Source organism: Chanos chanos, chromosome 4 (assembly GCF_902362185.1).
Source record: "Chanos chanos chromosome 4, fChaCha1.1, whole genome shotgun sequence".
Classification (NCBI taxonomy): domain Eukaryota; kingdom Metazoa; phylum Chordata; class Actinopteri; order Gonorynchiformes; family Chanidae; genus Chanos; species Chanos chanos.
The window spans coordinates 20,392,880-20,411,647 of record NC_044498.1 but is presented as its reverse complement, the minus strand read 5'-3'; the positions used below and the strand labels follow the sequence as shown (position 1 = coordinate 20,411,647).

Below are 18,768 nucleotides of genomic sequence, written 5' to 3'. Positions count from 1 at the left end.
AAAACCATCTAGAAATATGGGAACATCTTGTGGAAACAACATATGCACCATAGGGTGCACTGGTTGCCTTAAAAGGCTGTAATTAATTGGACCTAATCACACCCATGAGATGGCTGAACCATACAATGACAGATCTGTTTAACAGTTGGGAACAGGCAGCTTGAGTTGAAGGCTTCCTTTTCTCCAAACATAAACCCATCCAGATGTAGGAAAAAGACTAAAAGATGACTCAACAGATTGTATTACTTTCTTCCACAGCTCTGAAGTCCAAGTTTTGTGCTTATTGCACCAAGTTATGCATTATTGCACACTGGCTCCTGTTATAAGCAGTTTCTGAAAGACAGCTTAACCATAAATATTAGCTTTGTGAAGCTCACACTGCTGTTTTTGTTGAGACTACATGTCAGAATTTTTGATTCAGTTCTCTGATTTTTGAGGCCATTGTTTTGTGGTTTTAGTAACTATCCTGTTTAGAGTCTGTCTTCAGATATAGTTCGTTGTGTGGCATATGCTGTCATGGTTATTAACATTTTTACCCCTAGACATACTGAAAATTTTTGCTCTCAACGACTGACACACCTGTAATTTAGCCACCAGCCATTTGAATTCCTTCAAAATTTTAGTGTCTTGTGTTGCTTCAGAAATTTGCATATTAGTTTCTGATGTGCAGCAGTGATTTTAAGATGTATTTTATAGCAGAAGCATATTTGTAATTAGTACCAAATTTCAGCTGAAATACATGTATAGTCCATGTGTATTTCAAATATCAAAATTTCACCATATAATTTTTTGTTAGTTATTTCTATTATGTTGTTTATTCCTTTATGTGTGCAGGGCTTTTAGAAAGGAAGACTCAGTAATGATAAACTCATATGGAAGAAGTCTCTTTCCTTGAGCCTCCAATAAAAAGAGACAGGGACAAGGGTCAAGTTTGCCCCTTGACCCTCTGTGTTCTGACCTCAGGTCACCGTAAGCATGGTCCTCAGATCCACCGAAAAAGCCCTCACCATAAAACTGTCAGACCGAACAAAAAAAAAAAAAGAGACAGAAAAAAAAGACACCTCATAAATTAGGACAATGAGTCATGACAGACCAACTTTCTGGTTGTTAAATGCACTAATGGTGATGCTTGGACAAAAGAGTGTTTGGAATAATATGAAGTGCACTATGTTCTTAAATAAACAGAAAAAAATTATGTTTTTGAGTAACTTGTCAATACTAATGGTAGAAAGCTGCTGAGGTCTGTTTCAAGCCAGAGTTTTTCTCCAAAATCAGACAGCAAATCTCAAAGTATATGAGATACGTTTAAGATGAAGGGTACAAAACGTCATAAATCTACAGCTCAATAAAATTACATGACCCATTTATGTTGGCTGGCTAAAGTATATTCAGTAGATTTTATTCAGGCAGACATTTTCATCAATGCTACAGAAACAAAACCCTCATCCACATAATATTAGGAACTGAGGAGTCCTGTGTAACCTTGTCTAGACATTGAAATATTTCTGTGGAAAGTTAATGGACTAATTAAAACTGCATTAATGAAACCCATGACTAAAGGTACAGTTCCTTGTAGAAACCTTGTATTCAGGATTCAGCATAGTGGTTATGAATATTAACTTTGAGATCTCAGATGGGATTGTATCACCATAATAAGGGCTAAAAGTGGCCAGGGACAGACATGGATGGTCATTAAGATGGGGGTAAGAAGTCAATGATTTACATGGAAGAGAAAAGCTTTCTCAAGGTCACCACAATGAATCCTGAGTCTGGATAATGAGGCTTTTCTGTTTTAGCATTATGGTTTGGTTCAGATGTTTGTCTTTAGTTTATCCAAAGAAGCAGATAAAATCCTTAACTTTCATCCACAGCAGGGGCTTTAAGAACTGATGGGAAAATGAAGGAATGTAAGCACTCGTCTCCTCTGTCAGACCTCATATGCTCTACGGGGTTATAGGCAACTTTTCAGGTCTTTGACACATACACACACAGACGCACACACACACACACACACGCACGCGCTGGTGCAGTTGGAGGTTGTGTATCTACAGGTTTGGCAGTGTAGTTCTGGGAAAGCAGATAAGGGAGCACATTCAGAGAGTAAGAGAAACATACTCCAACAAGTACTCACTGGGTTCAGGTTTTTACTTTCTCATTTTCATACCTTTGTTCTCCACACACAACAACGCTGAAATACTTGAAGTGGGTGGTACACATTTGGTGGTTAAAAATAAAATAAATCTGTATCACATAATGCCAAATGATTATTTGGCCTGTACACTGGACAAGTCACTAGATTATCTAGTTTCGTCTCATTCAAGCATATTTTTGTGGACAAACAGAAATGTCATATTAATTTTTCCCATACAAAAGGAGACAAATATGAACAAAACCATATTGCACTACAGCATAAAACTTACCAAATATTGCATACTGAAATCAATATCCATAGTATCCATATAATACTTTTTACAATTGCATTTCCTACATAAAAAGCAAAGTCATTAGAAAAACTTAAGACATATGCATGTGTACACTAAAAAAAGCAACTTAATACAGGATTAAAAACCACACAAAGTCCAACACTTGGAGCTGCACTGAGCATTATACACTCATCACAATGATGTTCATATGGCTTCAGGGACAATGTAATTACATACACTTGACAGAAAACAACTAGTGCCATTTGCTCCTGAGCATCTGAAATGCAAATTGCACTGTCCATCCACTTTCACTGAGCCAGAACAAATAATACATACTGAATTGTAGTGGTATTACTTTGGCCTTGGTGCTAGCATCATCTGATAAAGATCCAAGCTTCTAGCTATTAAATTAACTCAAACAGTAACACAAAACAAATTACTTCTGTAAACAGCCTCAAGAGTTGTTCAACTCTTTTAAAAAAAATAGACATGAATGATTGTAATGCTATTACTGTGATTGCTTCCAGAAGGAATGCTCCCCAATATTGTTATGGCAGTGTACCACTATAAAACTGCAGAGTTAAAAATGTACCGTGTGCATTTTAGGAAGTAAAGTCACTCATAGTCCTTGTGTTGGATAGGAGTCCTTGAGTAAACAGGTAAAGTCAGATCATGTGGTTCTTCTTGAGGACCTCCAGGTACTGCTGAGTAGCCCTGCTTACTGGGTCAAGCTCCACATTCAGGCTCCTCTGAGAACCACTGGCCGAGCCCACGGGAGACATACGCACTGAACTGCCCTCCAGCTCTGCTGTAGCTGTGAGACAGAGACGCGAGCAGAAAATCTGTCAAGGTCCTTCTTGGTGACACAGAACAGGAAATTGGGTTCTTGTCTACAAATTATTTTGGAAATGATAATGGAAGCAGAAATAGCAAGTTTGGATGGGTCCAAAGGAGAGAGAGAGAGCAATCTGTGCTTGTGTTCAAAAGCTAACTGGATTTAGTGGTAAATAAAGAGGCTACTTAGTATGAAAAACACTCTTATTTCTTTTGTGATTTTTTAAATGGAAAACTAGGTAGAAATTTAATACACATGCATTTATGACAAGTCATGGAGGAACGTGGCTTTTATATGGAACTATTTAACTGAAGGTGGATGTAGTGTTAAAATGACATCCAACAATGCCATGACCAAAAACAGATGTCTGCAATGAGGCAGCAGCAAAATTGCTCACCATAGTCCAACTCCTTTGATATATTTTTCTCCAATTCAGTCTGCATCTACAATGGGCAGAAGACATCAGTAAAAATCAACTGAACCACCATTTATGTCCATGTATGTTAGAGACAAGGTTGAAAATATTTTTCACATAGAGATACCAGTAAGCATAACATTGTGGTTTGTTAAACACAATGGTAAGATACGTACAAGAACATAAACCAATTACACATCTAGAAACCAGCATGGAGGGAAAAGGCAGATAATGTACTACAGAGCGACTGACTGATTAAGGTTTCCAATACACAGCTTACTGCCAAATGTCCCTGAACAACTCAGTGTTGAGACTAAAAATCCGCACTCTGTGCTGACTTTACTTGTCAGCTGAAAGAGTACATTTATTCCACAGCTTGTACTTTCAAATTGCAAAAGACAACAAACAAACAAGAAACAGAATGTTGTAGTATAACAAGTATGAACAAATCACAATTTGATCACAAAAAGTGGCCAATAGGCCGTAGTCATTCAAAGAGACTGGTCAACTGAATGTTTTTGTGGACGGTGCTTAAGCTTCACATGGTTAGCAACAGGGAGTTTAATGCATTGGGCTAGTGTCTGCACACTGAGATGAGCTACTGATAAAACTAAACAGTTAATGGAATATTGCTGGATGTTTAAGTATAAACATTAAAGAGGAATATAGGGGTTTACCCCTTCTGAGATATGCAGCAGTCTTAACTCTTATCAGCACATCTGTCTAGCTTCAGGTGATTTTTAGACCAAAACACTTGGAATTTTAATTCTTCTGTAAATCTCATTTGAAATACTGATCTTCAATGCTGTTACATTACGTTATAAAACTACACAGATTTACCGCACCAATGATGATCCATTTTGAAACTCAACTTCTCAACTCAACCATTTTTGGTAAATAGTGAGAGAGGCACAAAGGCCTAGCATGTTTCTTGCCAGTTTGTGATCTCACTGACACTTTATCATTCATATTCTGAGAAGCAAGACAAAGGAACATCATTTAGGGCTGGATTATCCTGGCCTCAACATTGCTTGCTTATCTGACAGCAGAGCAGTGCTCCTTGCAGAAAAGGAGAGCTAGCTTGGATTTGCGTATTTGCTGACATAGTCATTTGTTGTAGTACACAGTGCAAATTAAGTATTGCGACTAACAGGTGTCATTGGTTGTTGCAACCAAAATTTGCCTGATGAAAACTGAACTGTATTCATATGGTCTTCGTTCAAAATGTAAAATCACAAAGAAAACTGGTGAATGTTAATTCACCACAATGACTTAAACTGAATCAAAGTGAACTTCTTTTTCCATCATCATCAGTTCTCTTATCAGCTGTGACAAGGATTTTTGTGCGGTATCAAACTGTGCAAACTATTTGTGCCGAGGTCTCCCCTTTTGTGATGAGCCAGCTGCCTTGTTTTGTGTTTGTTTAGCAGCATAGTGATGCCGATGTGATATGATGGATGACTAATGTGGGTGGCTTGAACAGTCATATAAAGTACAAAGCATACAAAGCTGTACCAGAATAGCACAAATCCTGCTAACGCTTTCAAACGTGTTATAACTCTAGAGGGCAAGTGCAAACATCTTAAAAAATTATCATCAGTGACTACACTTGTGGGGAGGGGGTTAGATATTCAAGGGATCAACATGCAAGCAGGAAAAGTAGTGCAACAGGGTATGCAAAACAAAGTTGGGAATCCATTTTTTGTCTTCAGTTACAACCCTGCAGTGTCACAACACCGCAGTCAGGAGACTTGAGCTAGGCTGGTCTTAACATAATCAGCCAAACAAAGCAACAGAAAGTGAATGTAAAGTGCTGTGCTATCACATCATTTTAATGCATATTACAAGATGGGCAAAGCAGACAGAAGAGGCAAGTCTGATCTACACATAACTACACACCTGATCATGAATCTGGCTGAAGAGAAGAGAGGTGAGAGACAGACTTTTGAGCTAGGAGCTGAAGGAGCAAGAAACAGTAGAAGTTATGTGCACAGCCTGCTATAGGAGACTAAAAACCAAAGGGATGAAAGAGAACAGTAGTAGTGGAAGAAATGGAAGAGAAAATATTGGTTAGCATTTTGGGAAACCCACAGTTGTATAAAAGGAGAGAAAGCATGGAGTGTCAAGAAATAGACCTGAAATGCTAATATTAATTTTTCCAATTCTTTATTTGAAACAGCTGATGTTATGCACAGTGACCATTTTAGGGGTGGAAATATGTCACAGCTGTTTGAAGCCTGCTCCTGACATTTTTAATCCATTACAGATTAAATCTAAATGAGTTTTTCTCGCTGAGGCCGGGCATGTCTTGACTGAAGCTCACCTTTGCCAGGTAGGTCTCCACACGTTTGTTGTGAGATTCCCCAGCTGAACCCAGGACAGGTGATCCCAGGCCCAGACTACTGTTTAGGGGTCCCAATGTGGCCCCATACATCCCCACTGATCCCAGAGAACCCATGTCCAGTTGGGGAGCAGCGAGGCTGCTGTTGACAATGCTACTTGTGATGAGCGACTTGCTGCGCTGCCTCTCAGTGAGGAGTTTAGTGTTGGCCTCCGCCAGCCGTTCATTGGCCCTGGAATCAGAGGGCGCAAGGTCATTTGACACAAAGTACCCACTAAATTACAGGACATGCAATAGAAGGCTCAGATGGTTTTGCTCAGGCCCAGTTTTGATGCTAATCTTTAACAGCAGTCTATGAAAGACTCAAAAGAAGGTTTGGTAAAAGAAGCTTTCTACCATAGTAAACACTAAGTAATTATTACTGCAGATGATTCATTTCTGGCTATGGAGACATCCTTAGTATAGCAACATAGTGTAGGTGTATCCTTAATGTAGCAATGAACAGAACTGTGAGTCCGTAGCCTGGCCACAGGGAACATATGATGCACCTGTCTGTTTTAAAGTTTTCTTTCTCTGGTGTGTGCTTGTGATTACATACCAATACCTAATTTTTTTTTTTAAGCTGGAAGCAAATCATAGATGTCACTGCTAAATGGAGACACATGGACAGGATCTAGATACATAGATGGACATTGTGTGAGTTAAAACACAGGGTTTCACCAAATCACTCACCTGTCCAACTTGGCTGCAAGACTTTTGCGGAGACATAGTTCATCAGCGTACAGCTGGCGATAACGTTCAAGCTCGGTACGCACGGACTCACGCCGGCCAATGCTTTCTTGCTGTGTGTTCCGAAGGCGCGCAAGCTCACTCTCTAAGTCCTTGATACGTTGCTCCAACTGAGCCCGCTGGCTGGCCTCATTTGCAGCTTTCATTTGTTCTAACGCCTCCTGAGATGCAGCCTGTGTCTGGAGGCCAAAAAAACAAATACGTGCCACATTAGAATTTTCTACCCATTATTTAGAAAAGACTGAAAATACTGTCCAACCAAATACAAAAGGACTCATTTCCTTTAAGGTAAGTACACTTGCAATGAGCACAGGTCAATTATTTAGTGTTAGAATTTATGAACGAGTAATCGTTCTACAGTAATTGTTTATAATCTGACTAAAAATATAGGGCACTTATTCATTTCAATGGAAAAAAAAACACTAATAAAAAATGTAAAATGTAGTAAAAACGTTACAGTTGGAAGGAGGTTATGAGATTTAGTTTCTAGACAACAGCTATGGCACATAAGAAGGGACAGGCAAAGATAACATTAAATGAAATTGAAAATAATAATAAAAATTAATAATAAAATTATCAAATCAAAAAATGTCGGTTATACATATTTACACAACACGAAAAGTGGTATGAATTTAAATGCATAAGTTGTTTCAATTTTAGCGCAAGTTACTCCAGTGAAATGTGAGGCAAACTGTGAATAATTCCCAAGATGTAATGCTACCACGACCATGGTTTACAACAGGGATGGTATTAGGAGCTGTGTTTAGTTTATGCCACACATATGGTTTTGCAAAGAGACCAAAAAGTTCACTTTCGCCACATCTGTCAACACACCTACCCCTGATGTGTGTGCAGAGGCTAGTCATTCCACTCTCTTTGATAGCTGAGTTTCAACACAGTAAAATTAGCATCCACCGCCAGAAACAACGGATAGGCCTATTAATCAGACTACCCTCGCCTATCAAGCTCCTCATACCAAAATGTCACGACTGCTAGTTGAAACAAGAAATGACAATGTAAGGCACAATACAGGCGATAAAAATCAGGACATTGTATCTGCATACATTGCAATAAACTACGTACAGTGAAGTTGAGCCATTCCTTGCTCTTAGAAGAGCTGCAAAATACACTTATACAGAATACGCTGCAAGTTTTGATCTGCTGGGGTACTGAACCATTCTTCAAGAAGGGAAGGATCCAGCCCAACTAATCTGTTTTAGCCTACAGCCTATAGTGGCTTTGCAATTCTTGGCTGTTTTTCTACCACACAAAGTAATAATAAAATCCAATTGCTCCCACGAGATGGTTGACCTTATCAGACGGGATGGGAGCAGACAGTGTGGTTTGAAGACTTCCTTTAAATTTCTCTAAATATAAAGTCTTCCAGAAAAAGAGTAAAAGATGACTCAGACTAAGCCCAGGTATTACTCTTTACTCCTTAAAAAGTCCACGTTTTTTAGATCATTAAAAGCTGACCTCGGTTTGTATATGGTGGACCCTAAAGGCAAAAATATCAGCTTTGTGAAGCTTATGATGTACAGCCAAGACAAAGATGGAGTTCTCTGGTCATTTTTGAGGGCGTTGTTTTGTTTTTAGAAGCTATCCTGTTAAATGTGTCCATACATCACTGTCATTGACTTTTGACTCGCAACCATCATTTCTCTGTTTTTGTAGAGCCAACTCCAACAACCTAATCTGACTTCTGTCAAAACTAACACTCTGCTTTGGAAACTTGCATCTTAAAATGTTGATATTGGGCAGGAATGTTTGGTAATCAACACTAACAACTGTGAAATTCAATGATTCTCGACACCTGATTCGATACCACGGCAAAAGCAGACATCCCATCATGGCCTTTATCAAAACAATTTTGTATGAACATTAAAAAATCTAGAACAAAGGTATGTAGCTTTCAAGTACTGAACAGTTAACAGTGAACAGAAGCTTTGGAGTATCTCCATTTTTCAAGTAATTAGTATTGTGCTTCCTTTTAGTAATACAAAGGATATAACAGTAATAAAATACGAAAGATACAACAGCCTATGGTAATGACAGTTTTAAAATGGTGGTATATATCTTGGCTTCAAGTTGAAGAAAAAAAAAGACACAATATTGATTTCAAATCTTAGGAACTGTTTACACATAAACTCCAAGTGTAAGCAGTAGTCAATATTTATTGACATAGTCACATTAGTCTAAACCAGTAAGGTAATTTAGTGCTCATCAAATGTCGTACAAGCCTCTGTTCGAGGGGTGTTTTGCAGTGATACTGCTACAAAAGCAGTACTGTGCACCATTTTCAAGTATTGTTCTTCTCACATTTTTCTCAGCGTCAGAGAGTTCTTCCTCTGCTTAAAGATAGTCAGATAGGACTGTCGTATTGATTTTGACTCGGCACTACTGATACTGTAGGATCAATTCTTGTGACATCCCTAATTATGTTTATGGTTACTTGGTATAGTTATGTGATGGGGGAAATGCACTGGCACCTCTGTTACATAATAATGTTTAAAATGCTTTCATTACTTTAACAGATTCCTGGTGAATGCGTTGAATGTCTGTCTTTAGGCTAAATTTACACAGCTGTCTCCATTATAAGAAGGATGCCTTTTGTAGAAAAAAAAAACACACTCATCGTTTGCACTGAAGTTGATGTGTAATGTGTTGTTTTCGGTTTTATTTTAGTTGTTTAAAAATATGGGTCCTGTTTCTTTATTTTATCTCAAGTCTGACTTGGACACTCAGATGCACCAATTTCACTAAGATGTGCTACCTTTTGAGAATAACAAATCATGAACATATGTTGTCCAAACCATCTAAAATGGCTCCGTATGAGCTGGGCAAGTGCAAATGAAGAGAAGTTAATACAGTCCAGCCTGTACCTGAAGAAACAGGTTGACCTCCTCCAGCTTGTGGCGGATCTCCTGGCGTGCCCTCTCCTCTGTCTGGCGACGGTACTCCTCAGCCTGGCTTTGATCCATCACACCTGCCTCCAACTGCCGACGCATGCTCCACAGCTGCTCCTCCAGTTGCCTTTTGCTCTTTTCCATCCGCTCGTGACTGCTTTTCAGGCCTTTCAGAGAGGAGAGCTGCTCCTTAAGCTGTCCATTGACCTCCTCTAGCTTGGAACAGCGCAAGACCTCCTTATCTAACTGTACCTGTAGCTCATCCACCTGGAAACAGAGTTGACAATAGAAATGTCACAGACTAAGCACCGGAGAACAAATAAACTAGCGGCATGGACATTGCCAAGTTTGACAGATCACATGTTTACATTCGCCTCTAAACACGGACCTGAATCTGACAGTTTGTACATGACAGTAGGGTGTTCGTAGTTCACATATTAATAATATGTACATGTGCAAATGATATTAGAAACTGCAAATCGTGATATTTTAGTGAGACCAAATAATATGACATAAATAAACAAAGAAAGTTAAATACAGAAAACCATCTCTTGTGACATGGACTGTGAGGTTTGTCATGACTGACATTTGTGTATTTTTACCCTGGTAGGCCTTTACAGAACAATAGCCAATGCACAGTGACAAGCAACATGATATCTGATCTTGTGGTTACCAACTCTGTTCTCTTTCAAAGAACCTTAAATCATTAAAGGAAATTCTAAAACAATATTTTGAAATGAGCAAAAATTCAGCTCACTGAGGTTATAGATACAGAGAGACATTAATGAGGGAAAATACCTTGGATTTCAACCTGCTGGTAGCACCGTCTGCCTCACTTTGTCTGTACAGCATGTCTCCTCTCAGACTGGTCAGGGGAGATCCCAGCTCAGCACCATCTTGTTCCCTCAGTTTCTTTTTAGCAGTCTTTACCAGTGTCCTCAACCTGTAGAACCAACACAAATATACACAGTCAGTGAGTGAGGTAAATCACTGTAACTGAAGAAAATATAATACTACACAACCGCAGTACAAAAATGTTTTTTAAATATTCTTCCATATTTCACATATAGAAATCAGCCAACCTGAGGCCAAAAGAGCAGACTTCCTCTGCTGTCAAACTTTTAGAAGTTTCGAAATTTCGTGATAATTAGACACTGCATTGAAATTTAGTCACAGTGTTACAAATGCAGAACATTAGCTATGGGTTTAGGATAGGAAATATTCTGATTTTGGACTCCTACAGAAAAAAAAGAACTAAACATAGGTCACCGGCAAGCTGAGACCACAAGAGGGTGAGCACGTCAAGTGGGTGAGCACGTCAAAACGTCAAGTAGAGTGGCTATTTGAGTCTCTGACTGTGTGACACAATATGAAAATTGATACAACTGACCCTGGATATCAATCTCATTTCTATCCTTACACATGTGATGTGAAGCATTGTCACTGTGTTGAGATACATTTATATATATATATATATATATATACACACACACATATATATATGTGTGTGTGTGTGTGTATATATATTCAACTATATATATTCAATGTGTTCAAGCTCTAAATTCTACTCTGTCTGCTCTACTGAGAACATAAATATTTTGATTTAGACTTTTTTGGTCAACAGACCATTGTCTGTATTTTGGCTGCTTAGTTACATTACACTGTAGGTAAAGCAGGTGAGTGTGGGAGCTGCATCTGTAATGTAGCTGCTCTAAGAAAAAAACAAACAAACCCTGATCATATTGACATAGGTGACTAAGAACAAGCAAAAAATAGCAGTTCTGTGAGAAAAGTGCAGGACAGGAAGCTTTGGATGGCAGCCCTAGCGATAACCAGCAGTTCCATTCTCTTTGGTTGTGATGTGTGAGAAACGTTCAGCACAGATGCTCAGAAGTGTAGGGCTCTTTAAAGCTGCACTTAAGTGGGGTGAAAGTTACCTGTACATCTCTTTCTGTAGCTCAGAATTTCTTTTCATCTCCTGGTCCAGCCGGGCATCTACTGACTTCTTCTGCTCTGCTATCTTTTTCACCTTCTTCTTCTCGATTTCCATCTGTTACATCAAGATACAATTAAAAAACTGTGTGCTGGAAATCTCTGGGATTACTCGGTAAAAGGGAAAACAAGTTTATGTGCATTTATTACAATCTAGGTACAGTCTAGGAGTTACCAGTCCATGCCAGTCATATCTGAGATATATATACATATATATCTATATTTGAGAAAACAGTATTTGTGAATTAAAACCGAACAGAATAACTGCATGATCTATTTTATACACAGGATCTAATTCATCTTCATTAATGCTGAATGATTTTTTAGGGCACTGGATATCATATGTTGAAGCTTATACCATCCTTACAAGATTGTGAAGTTCTCCTTTTTCCTTCTCCAGCTCAGAGAGTCGTAAGCCAAGCCGAGAACGGCTTTTCAGCTCTTCCTCCCATAGTGTCTGTGAGTCGTGGGCGTTGCTGGACAGCACATGCTGCTTCTGCACCTGAATGGAGAGCCACAAGTACAAGTAACATGTGATCACAAATCGCTTCAATTTTCAATGAGAAAAAAACCCCCACCCCTTTACGAGTCAGAATCCAACCTGTTGATTAAGTTGGTCCTCCAAGGACATCTTGCTGCTTTGTAAGTTTGCAACCAAGTCCTCCAAACGATTCCTGACCTGCAAAAATATGAGTTGGGATATGGTAATGCTTTGAAATCCAAAGGATGAGACAATGTGCTCCATGCTCTCCTTCTTTAGATGCTTTGACTCTTCTTAAGACCACTGATAACAACATATGCAGTGCATTACATACCAGTGCTTCTGTACTACACTGATCAAATTTCCGCTGTATTAAAATTAATAACATCCTTAAATAACGACTATTCTTTGAGAAAAGTCAATAGCTGTTTCCTGTGAGCTCCTACTGACTTTGAAAGAGTGCAGTACTGTAGGAAAGCCAATGAGAACACCCAGTAACTGTATTCCAGTTCTGCCCATCATCATTGCCTACTTTCATTGTCTTGGATCATTGTCTTGAGTCACGAATGGAAATACAAGATAAAAATGTTCTTATGGGAACCCACTGATCATTTTTGAAGGTAAGCTATTAAAAGAGCTACCATATAACTGAAACATGCATACCTTTAAAGGATATCAGAACCAGATGCATACATCTATACTACGAGATACACTGCATCACGAAATGTCAAAGATGAGTGAGTCCCTGTGCTCATTTACCAGTACATTTCAGTTTTCAATTATTTTAATAGCAGACCCAAATAACACAGAATTACATATAAGGAAGGAGAGAGTGGAGGCTAAAAGCCAAAAATATTCAAATTAAAACAGTGTTTAATGAGAAAATTGCATGCACTACAGTTTGACATGAGAGTAGTCAAGGACCCAGAAACCACTTTATAAAAAATGTCAGAAACACCAGTCCAAATGAACCTGTTGATATTCAACTAAATGGAAATCAGTCAATAGAGGCCACCCCCAAGAAAGAAGAGTAAAAGATATTATAGGGAAGATATCAAATACCTTTACATCAATTGTCATGCATATGAATTTCTTGGTACATTTGAGTGTGTGTGTGTGTGTGTGTGTGTGTGTGTGTGCATGTGTGTGTGTGTGTGTGTGTGTGTGTACATGTGTGTGGAGAGAACTACAGGGCATCCCTTTCAGGAACCATTGGATAAAGCATATCTAAATTAGAAGAGAAGTTACGAGAATCACAACAACACAAAATACCAACCCCATGTCCAGGTGATGAGTCTGATGGCTGTAAGAAGAACACTTATACACTGAGTTCACTGAGGTATTTTATCCTATTACAGCATATGCTACAGTGAGCATCAATTAAGTACAAGGTTTCAAATTAGAAAAGCAACAGTGGGACAACTATGAAATTTAACTTATGATGTAAAATTGTCCTGGTAGGTTATTCTTGAATTACTACCAGCCCTGAATGTAAGCTTCAATGTTCCTTATTTTTCACGATAAGATACATACTGGTCTCTCATACTCAGCACAGCACCAAACTAGAGATGATAATATGGAACTAAATTGGATGATAAATTAGCGAAAAGATTTCTGAATGAAGAAAGTGTGAGACATACTGAAATTCAGAGGCCTGAACTGGCAAAAAGGGAGCTGGTACTCACCACAGCAGCCTCCTGGGCGCCTTTCTGAAGTGCCTCAATACGATTGGTCTGCTGTTTGGTAGCTGCCTCTAATCTGGCGTTTTCAATCTCTAACCTGCAGTGACGTCATAATCACATTAACTCATTGCCATCAACATTCTGGCACATTAACCAGTTAACAGCCCGCTATGCTGACATGAATAATACACCAAGTCCTACAAACAAACACAAGCAAACGCTTTTACATGAGCTGTAAAGACACCCTTACGTACTTAAGCAATTTCTGGCATCTACTGAGGAAAAAACTGTTAGATTACACCATGATTCAAAAATGTATTAAACTGATACATTTTGATGCAGTTGTTTGATGCAACTGTCAGAATAATGGATCAAAATAATATTTGTCCAAATAATGAGTCCCAATCTACGTCATGATTTGAAACTAAATACTGATTGAGTAACAGAGCAGTTCATCTGTGCTCTTGGCTGAAGCTTCTCCATGCCTTTCAGATTAATCTGAGTACTCTGAGCTGTCCAAACACTACCGGGAAGCCTACGTCGGACAAAGATTTTTCTTTTTTTTTTAACTTGGCGTTTGAATACTTTGAACAATCACTGCAATGCATTACCTGCATCAAGAGCAAACACAAATGAATGGATTACACTGGACATTTACTTTGAAAAGCTACTTCATAAATTATTCTACAAAGGTACAACATAATAACTTATACTGAGACACTAAAGAAACTGGAGCAAGAGCAAGAAATATCAAGTCTTGATTTCAAATGTGAAATAAGAGATAAATTTAAAACACAAAAACATGCAAAAGTAAATGCTGACGCTCACTGATTGAAACATTTTTTACCGGAAAAAAGTCCAGTTACTACTCTAAATTTTGATAAACACTGAATTGGGAGTTTTCTAGATCCTCATCAAATGCATCTGTCACGAGAAATAAATCAACCTGAATGATTTACCAATTTATTTTGAAAGTATCAAGTGAAAAAGATAAATATATTGAAAAGAGACATAGTACACAGTAGGAAATGTCTTTGGCAGCTGACTGAAGGTGCTCTAAGTTGAGACAAAAGCAAGACGTCTGCTACGTGCAGCTGCATATGTGGAGCTAGTACAATAGTGCAAAAGATGCTGAGCTTGGTCTCATACAAATTCTGTTAAATTTGTTAAAAGTAATAATGTTGTGGCGTCTGCCCTGACATGACAGGGTGTGAGAGAAGACTTGCCGCTCACTCCCCGAGCAGGACACTTACAAGCATATGATAAAGGAGATAAAGGAAATGGATGATGCAAACGTCAATAAAAAAAGAAGAGTGAACCATATGGTCTGTACCTCTGGATAGCCTCTTCCAGCTGCTTGGTAGTCTGGTCAGTAGCTTCTTTGGAAGACAGAGCCTCCTGCAGTTTGAGAGAGGTAGCAATAACCTCACGTTCTTTATCGTCTAGACTACTTCTCAAGCTGCTGATTTTTCTCTCAGCTTGCATGTTCTGTTCCTCAGCCTCTCGCAACTACAGACAGAAAAGAGAGATTGTTACACTGAAAACACATGCACCGGTTCATGCTTGCTCTATTACGATAAACTCCTCTGGTGCACCGTGGCTGATCAGTCACACCTGAACCAGAGCGTAAAATTCTGTGCCGCACACCACAAAACAATCTCGCAGACTCAAATAACACGAAACGTAAATGAGCCTATCTACAACTTGGAAAGGTGATTCTCTTAGATGACTTAAATACATACACACCTTTCCTTTTAATCTCTCCAAGTCCTGTAGTGTGCGTGTTTTCTCCTCCTCCAGGTCACGGCGATAGCGGGTGTTGACCTCTAAATTTGCTTCACACATTGAGAGCTTCTTCAAAGAGTCAGCCAGCTCCTGCTGCAGCTGTCTCATAGAGGCCTGTGGTTGAAAGAGCAGTACAACAGGTATCAGTGGAATTCTTTTGACGTACAGGACTGACGATCAAACAAGACTGGTATTTTGTCTTACAAAAATTTAAGAAAAATGTTATCGGACATATACATAGAAAACTCAATTTGAACGTATTTGAAAAACTGAAAATGTCCAATTTGAATTTTTTTGTAAGTTCACCCACCTCCCTTTCGGTCTTCTCCTGTTCTAGTCTGTAGTTACATTCTCGGAGCTCGGCATTCTTGGCTGCCAGTTCTTTACTCCTCTCCTCCACCAGCTGAATCCTCTCCTCTCCATCAGAGCGCAACTTTGCCAGTATATCACTGAATCGCTCTTGCACGTCCGTCACGGCTTTGTCTTTAGCAGAGCCTTTGTTCTGGGCTTCCTCCAGCTGCTGCCGGAGCAGTGCCGTCTCGCTTTGCGCCTGGGCCAGTCTCTCCTGCGTGGCCTCTTGCCTGGCGTTTGCTCGGGTTGCCTGCTCACGCTCGTTCTGAAGCACCCCTTCTAGTTCTTTCACCCGCGCCTGGGCCTGCTCCCGCTCGCGTGTCAGGGTCTCAATCAGCACGCCCTTCTCCACCAGGGCCATGGACATGTGGTGGCACTCGTTCTCGAGGCTGTTGGTACGAGCCTCTGCCTTGCCAAGCTTCTGTGAGAGAGACTGGACGGCGTTACGCTGAGTGTTGGTTTCGGCCACGTGCTTGTCCTGCACCCACTGGTGTTCACTGCGCTCCCGCTGTAGGGCCCGCTCGGCTTCAGCGCGCTCCACCTGCCAACAGCGGTACAATTGAAGCCCAGGTTACCATTAAATTCACTCACAGTCTATGGCATCATAACGCATTTTTCCCATTTTTGCTGTTTTATAGCAAGGTAGTACACTTCCTAAATGTCAGTTAAAGCCAGCGAGTGATGCGCAGAAAGCTCATCTGCCAGTTTCCTTTCACAGGGCTGTTGCTATACTTCTAAAATAGACACACAGTGGATAAAACTCAATGTGAGCCACAATACTCGAACAATAATCAAATGTAAGTTTACAATATTGATCCTCACAAAGTATATTTCCTTTCCTAAGAGACATTAGTCAAAAGTATTGAATTCTTGTACTGAAAATGTAACTTCAGAAGTATAAGCGCATGTTAGCAATTACACAGAAGACAGGTCCATGTTTTCCAATGACAACTATGACACTAAGGAACAAATAGCATTTAACAACAGAGATGTGCTTCATTACTGTGCTGCCCTGCCACAAACCAACAGAGAGTAGCTCAATAGAAATGGTGGTTAAACTGTCTCACGGTTAAATGTCCTCATAATGCCCTCACAATGGTTCACAGCTGGAGGATTTAGAGAGAAGGATTTAAATGCAGAGCCTATATCAGTTAATGCTAATGAAGATCTAGGCTCAAGAGATAATACATGGTGAGTATCATTCAGTCCTATTATTTCTGGTAATCCCTGCAAATCCAACACTGTAAGACTGGTATGCAGATTGTGCAGCAGAACTGTATGAGAAAAGGCCAATTGTACCAATTGTTGATACCTCTGACAAGGTCAGTTCAAGGATATAAAACCAACATTTCACTGCTGAGTCATGAGATGTCAGCCCAAAAAGCAGCACATATAATCTACACTAACACACACACTGAAAATACATTCAATATCAATCTCTCTATGACAGCCCTTATGACTGTGTAGACAGCATCACTACACTCTTATTATTATTACAATTTATTCATCAAAATATACTTTTACTATAGCAAATTGGGCTGAATAACGTCATGGATCCAGGTTTACCTGGCACTTTTCTGCCTCCTGCAGTGCTGCCTGTAGTCGAGTCCGCAGTGTCTCCACTTCGGCCTCCAGCTGCTGGTGTGCCTGCCGCTCATGCTCAAGCTTGGAGGTGGCCACTGAGCACTCTGCCTTAAGTGTGGTGAGCTGGTTGTTGTACTGGAAAACCGTCTGGGTTAAAGCCTCTTCGCTGAGCTTGAGGTCACGCCGGGCATCTTCCAGACGCTCCTGGAGGGTGTCTCTCTCCTCTAAGATGCGGGCTTCCTCCTGGCGGGCGCTGGAGCGGATGCGTTCCAACTCAGCCCGCAGTGAGGTCACTTCCTCCTGAAGAGCATGGCTCTGTTGGATCAGCTCCTTCTCCCGGTCACTGGCTTCTGTCAGCTGGGGCACAGCCTTTGTGTTCATTCAAGAGAATAAAGAAAGACAAACACCATAGTGACACAATGTCACAGTAAGTCATATATCTGATTGTATAAAAAAGCCTCCAGAGGATAAAACTTAAGTGAGTATTTAAAGGCGCATCTTATTTCATCTATAAACATCATACTTCTGATACAAAATACCCCTTACACTTCAATGAGAAGTGAATAAAGAATTATCCAGTAAAATTAGGAACCTTCAGATTAACAATTCTGCTTGATACCAAGCAAACTTAAAGGGCAGTTAATCTTTTTTGATTTGTGGGCCCATTTTGACAGATGTTGATGCAATTTTTGTCACACATTTTTGTTGTTTGCATTTTGACATTAAGTACACAAATCAATGCAAGACCTTTATGAGTTTATGAACATTTGAGAATCATTTTAAAACTGACTTTTGGGATACTGGTAGACATTATGCTAGTTATGATAAATTATGTTAGAATACACACTGAGCAGCTAGTGGAAACGCCAAGTAAATATTATTCTTTTTCTGTCATAGTAAGGAACTGACTGTGCCTGGTACGAGTGTCTAACTGCAAGGTAGGGTTTCATGCATCACTTGAAATTGCTTCACAGTCCTATCAGTCTCCATGAAATTTCCTGGCTTTGACGAAGAAAAACGGCTAGTGATGACATAATACAAGATGAGAAGCCCTTTCTAATGTTTCCAAAAGCATGTTGTTTACAACCAAACAGTGTTGAAATGTCTAGCACTGAAAAATGAACACAGTATAATTGAATTTTTGGGTTGAGTGGCCTTTTAAAGTTGAACATGCAGCTGATGGT

At 39.6% G+C, this 18,768-nt stretch overlaps 1 protein-coding gene across 1 annotated transcript in view; it reads right to left on the bottom strand.

Annotated features, from left to right (window-relative positions):
- Positions 1-2,871: 2,871 nt before the first annotated feature.
- The window catches only part of ankrd26 (ankyrin repeat domain containing 26), a 41,218-nt gene continuing 25,321 nt past the window's right edge, over positions 2,872-18,768 (bottom strand). The window contains exons 32-46 of the mRNA XM_030772166.1: positions 17,567-17,953; positions 15,960-16,541; positions 15,611-15,763; positions 15,198-15,373; positions 13,868-13,961; positions 13,459-13,485; positions 12,303-12,380; positions 12,069-12,203; positions 11,647-11,759; positions 10,508-10,652; positions 9,686-9,976; positions 6,747-6,982; positions 5,997-6,246; positions 3,656-3,701; positions 2,872-3,237 (exon numbers count right to left, since the gene is read on the bottom strand). Coding sequence (XP_030628026.1) covers positions 3,089-3,237; positions 3,656-3,701; positions 5,997-6,246; positions 6,747-6,982; positions 9,686-9,976; positions 10,508-10,652; positions 11,647-11,759; positions 12,069-12,203; positions 12,303-12,380; positions 13,459-13,485; positions 13,868-13,961; positions 15,198-15,373; positions 15,611-15,763; positions 15,960-16,541; positions 17,567-17,953 — 2,862 coding nt within the window. The 3' untranslated portion in view covers positions 2,872-3,088. The remainder of the gene's footprint in view (positions 3,238-3,655; positions 3,702-5,996; positions 6,247-6,746; positions 6,983-9,685; positions 9,977-10,507; positions 10,653-11,646; positions 11,760-12,068; positions 12,204-12,302; positions 12,381-13,458; positions 13,486-13,867; positions 13,962-15,197; positions 15,374-15,610; positions 15,764-15,959; positions 16,542-17,566; positions 17,954-18,768) is intronic.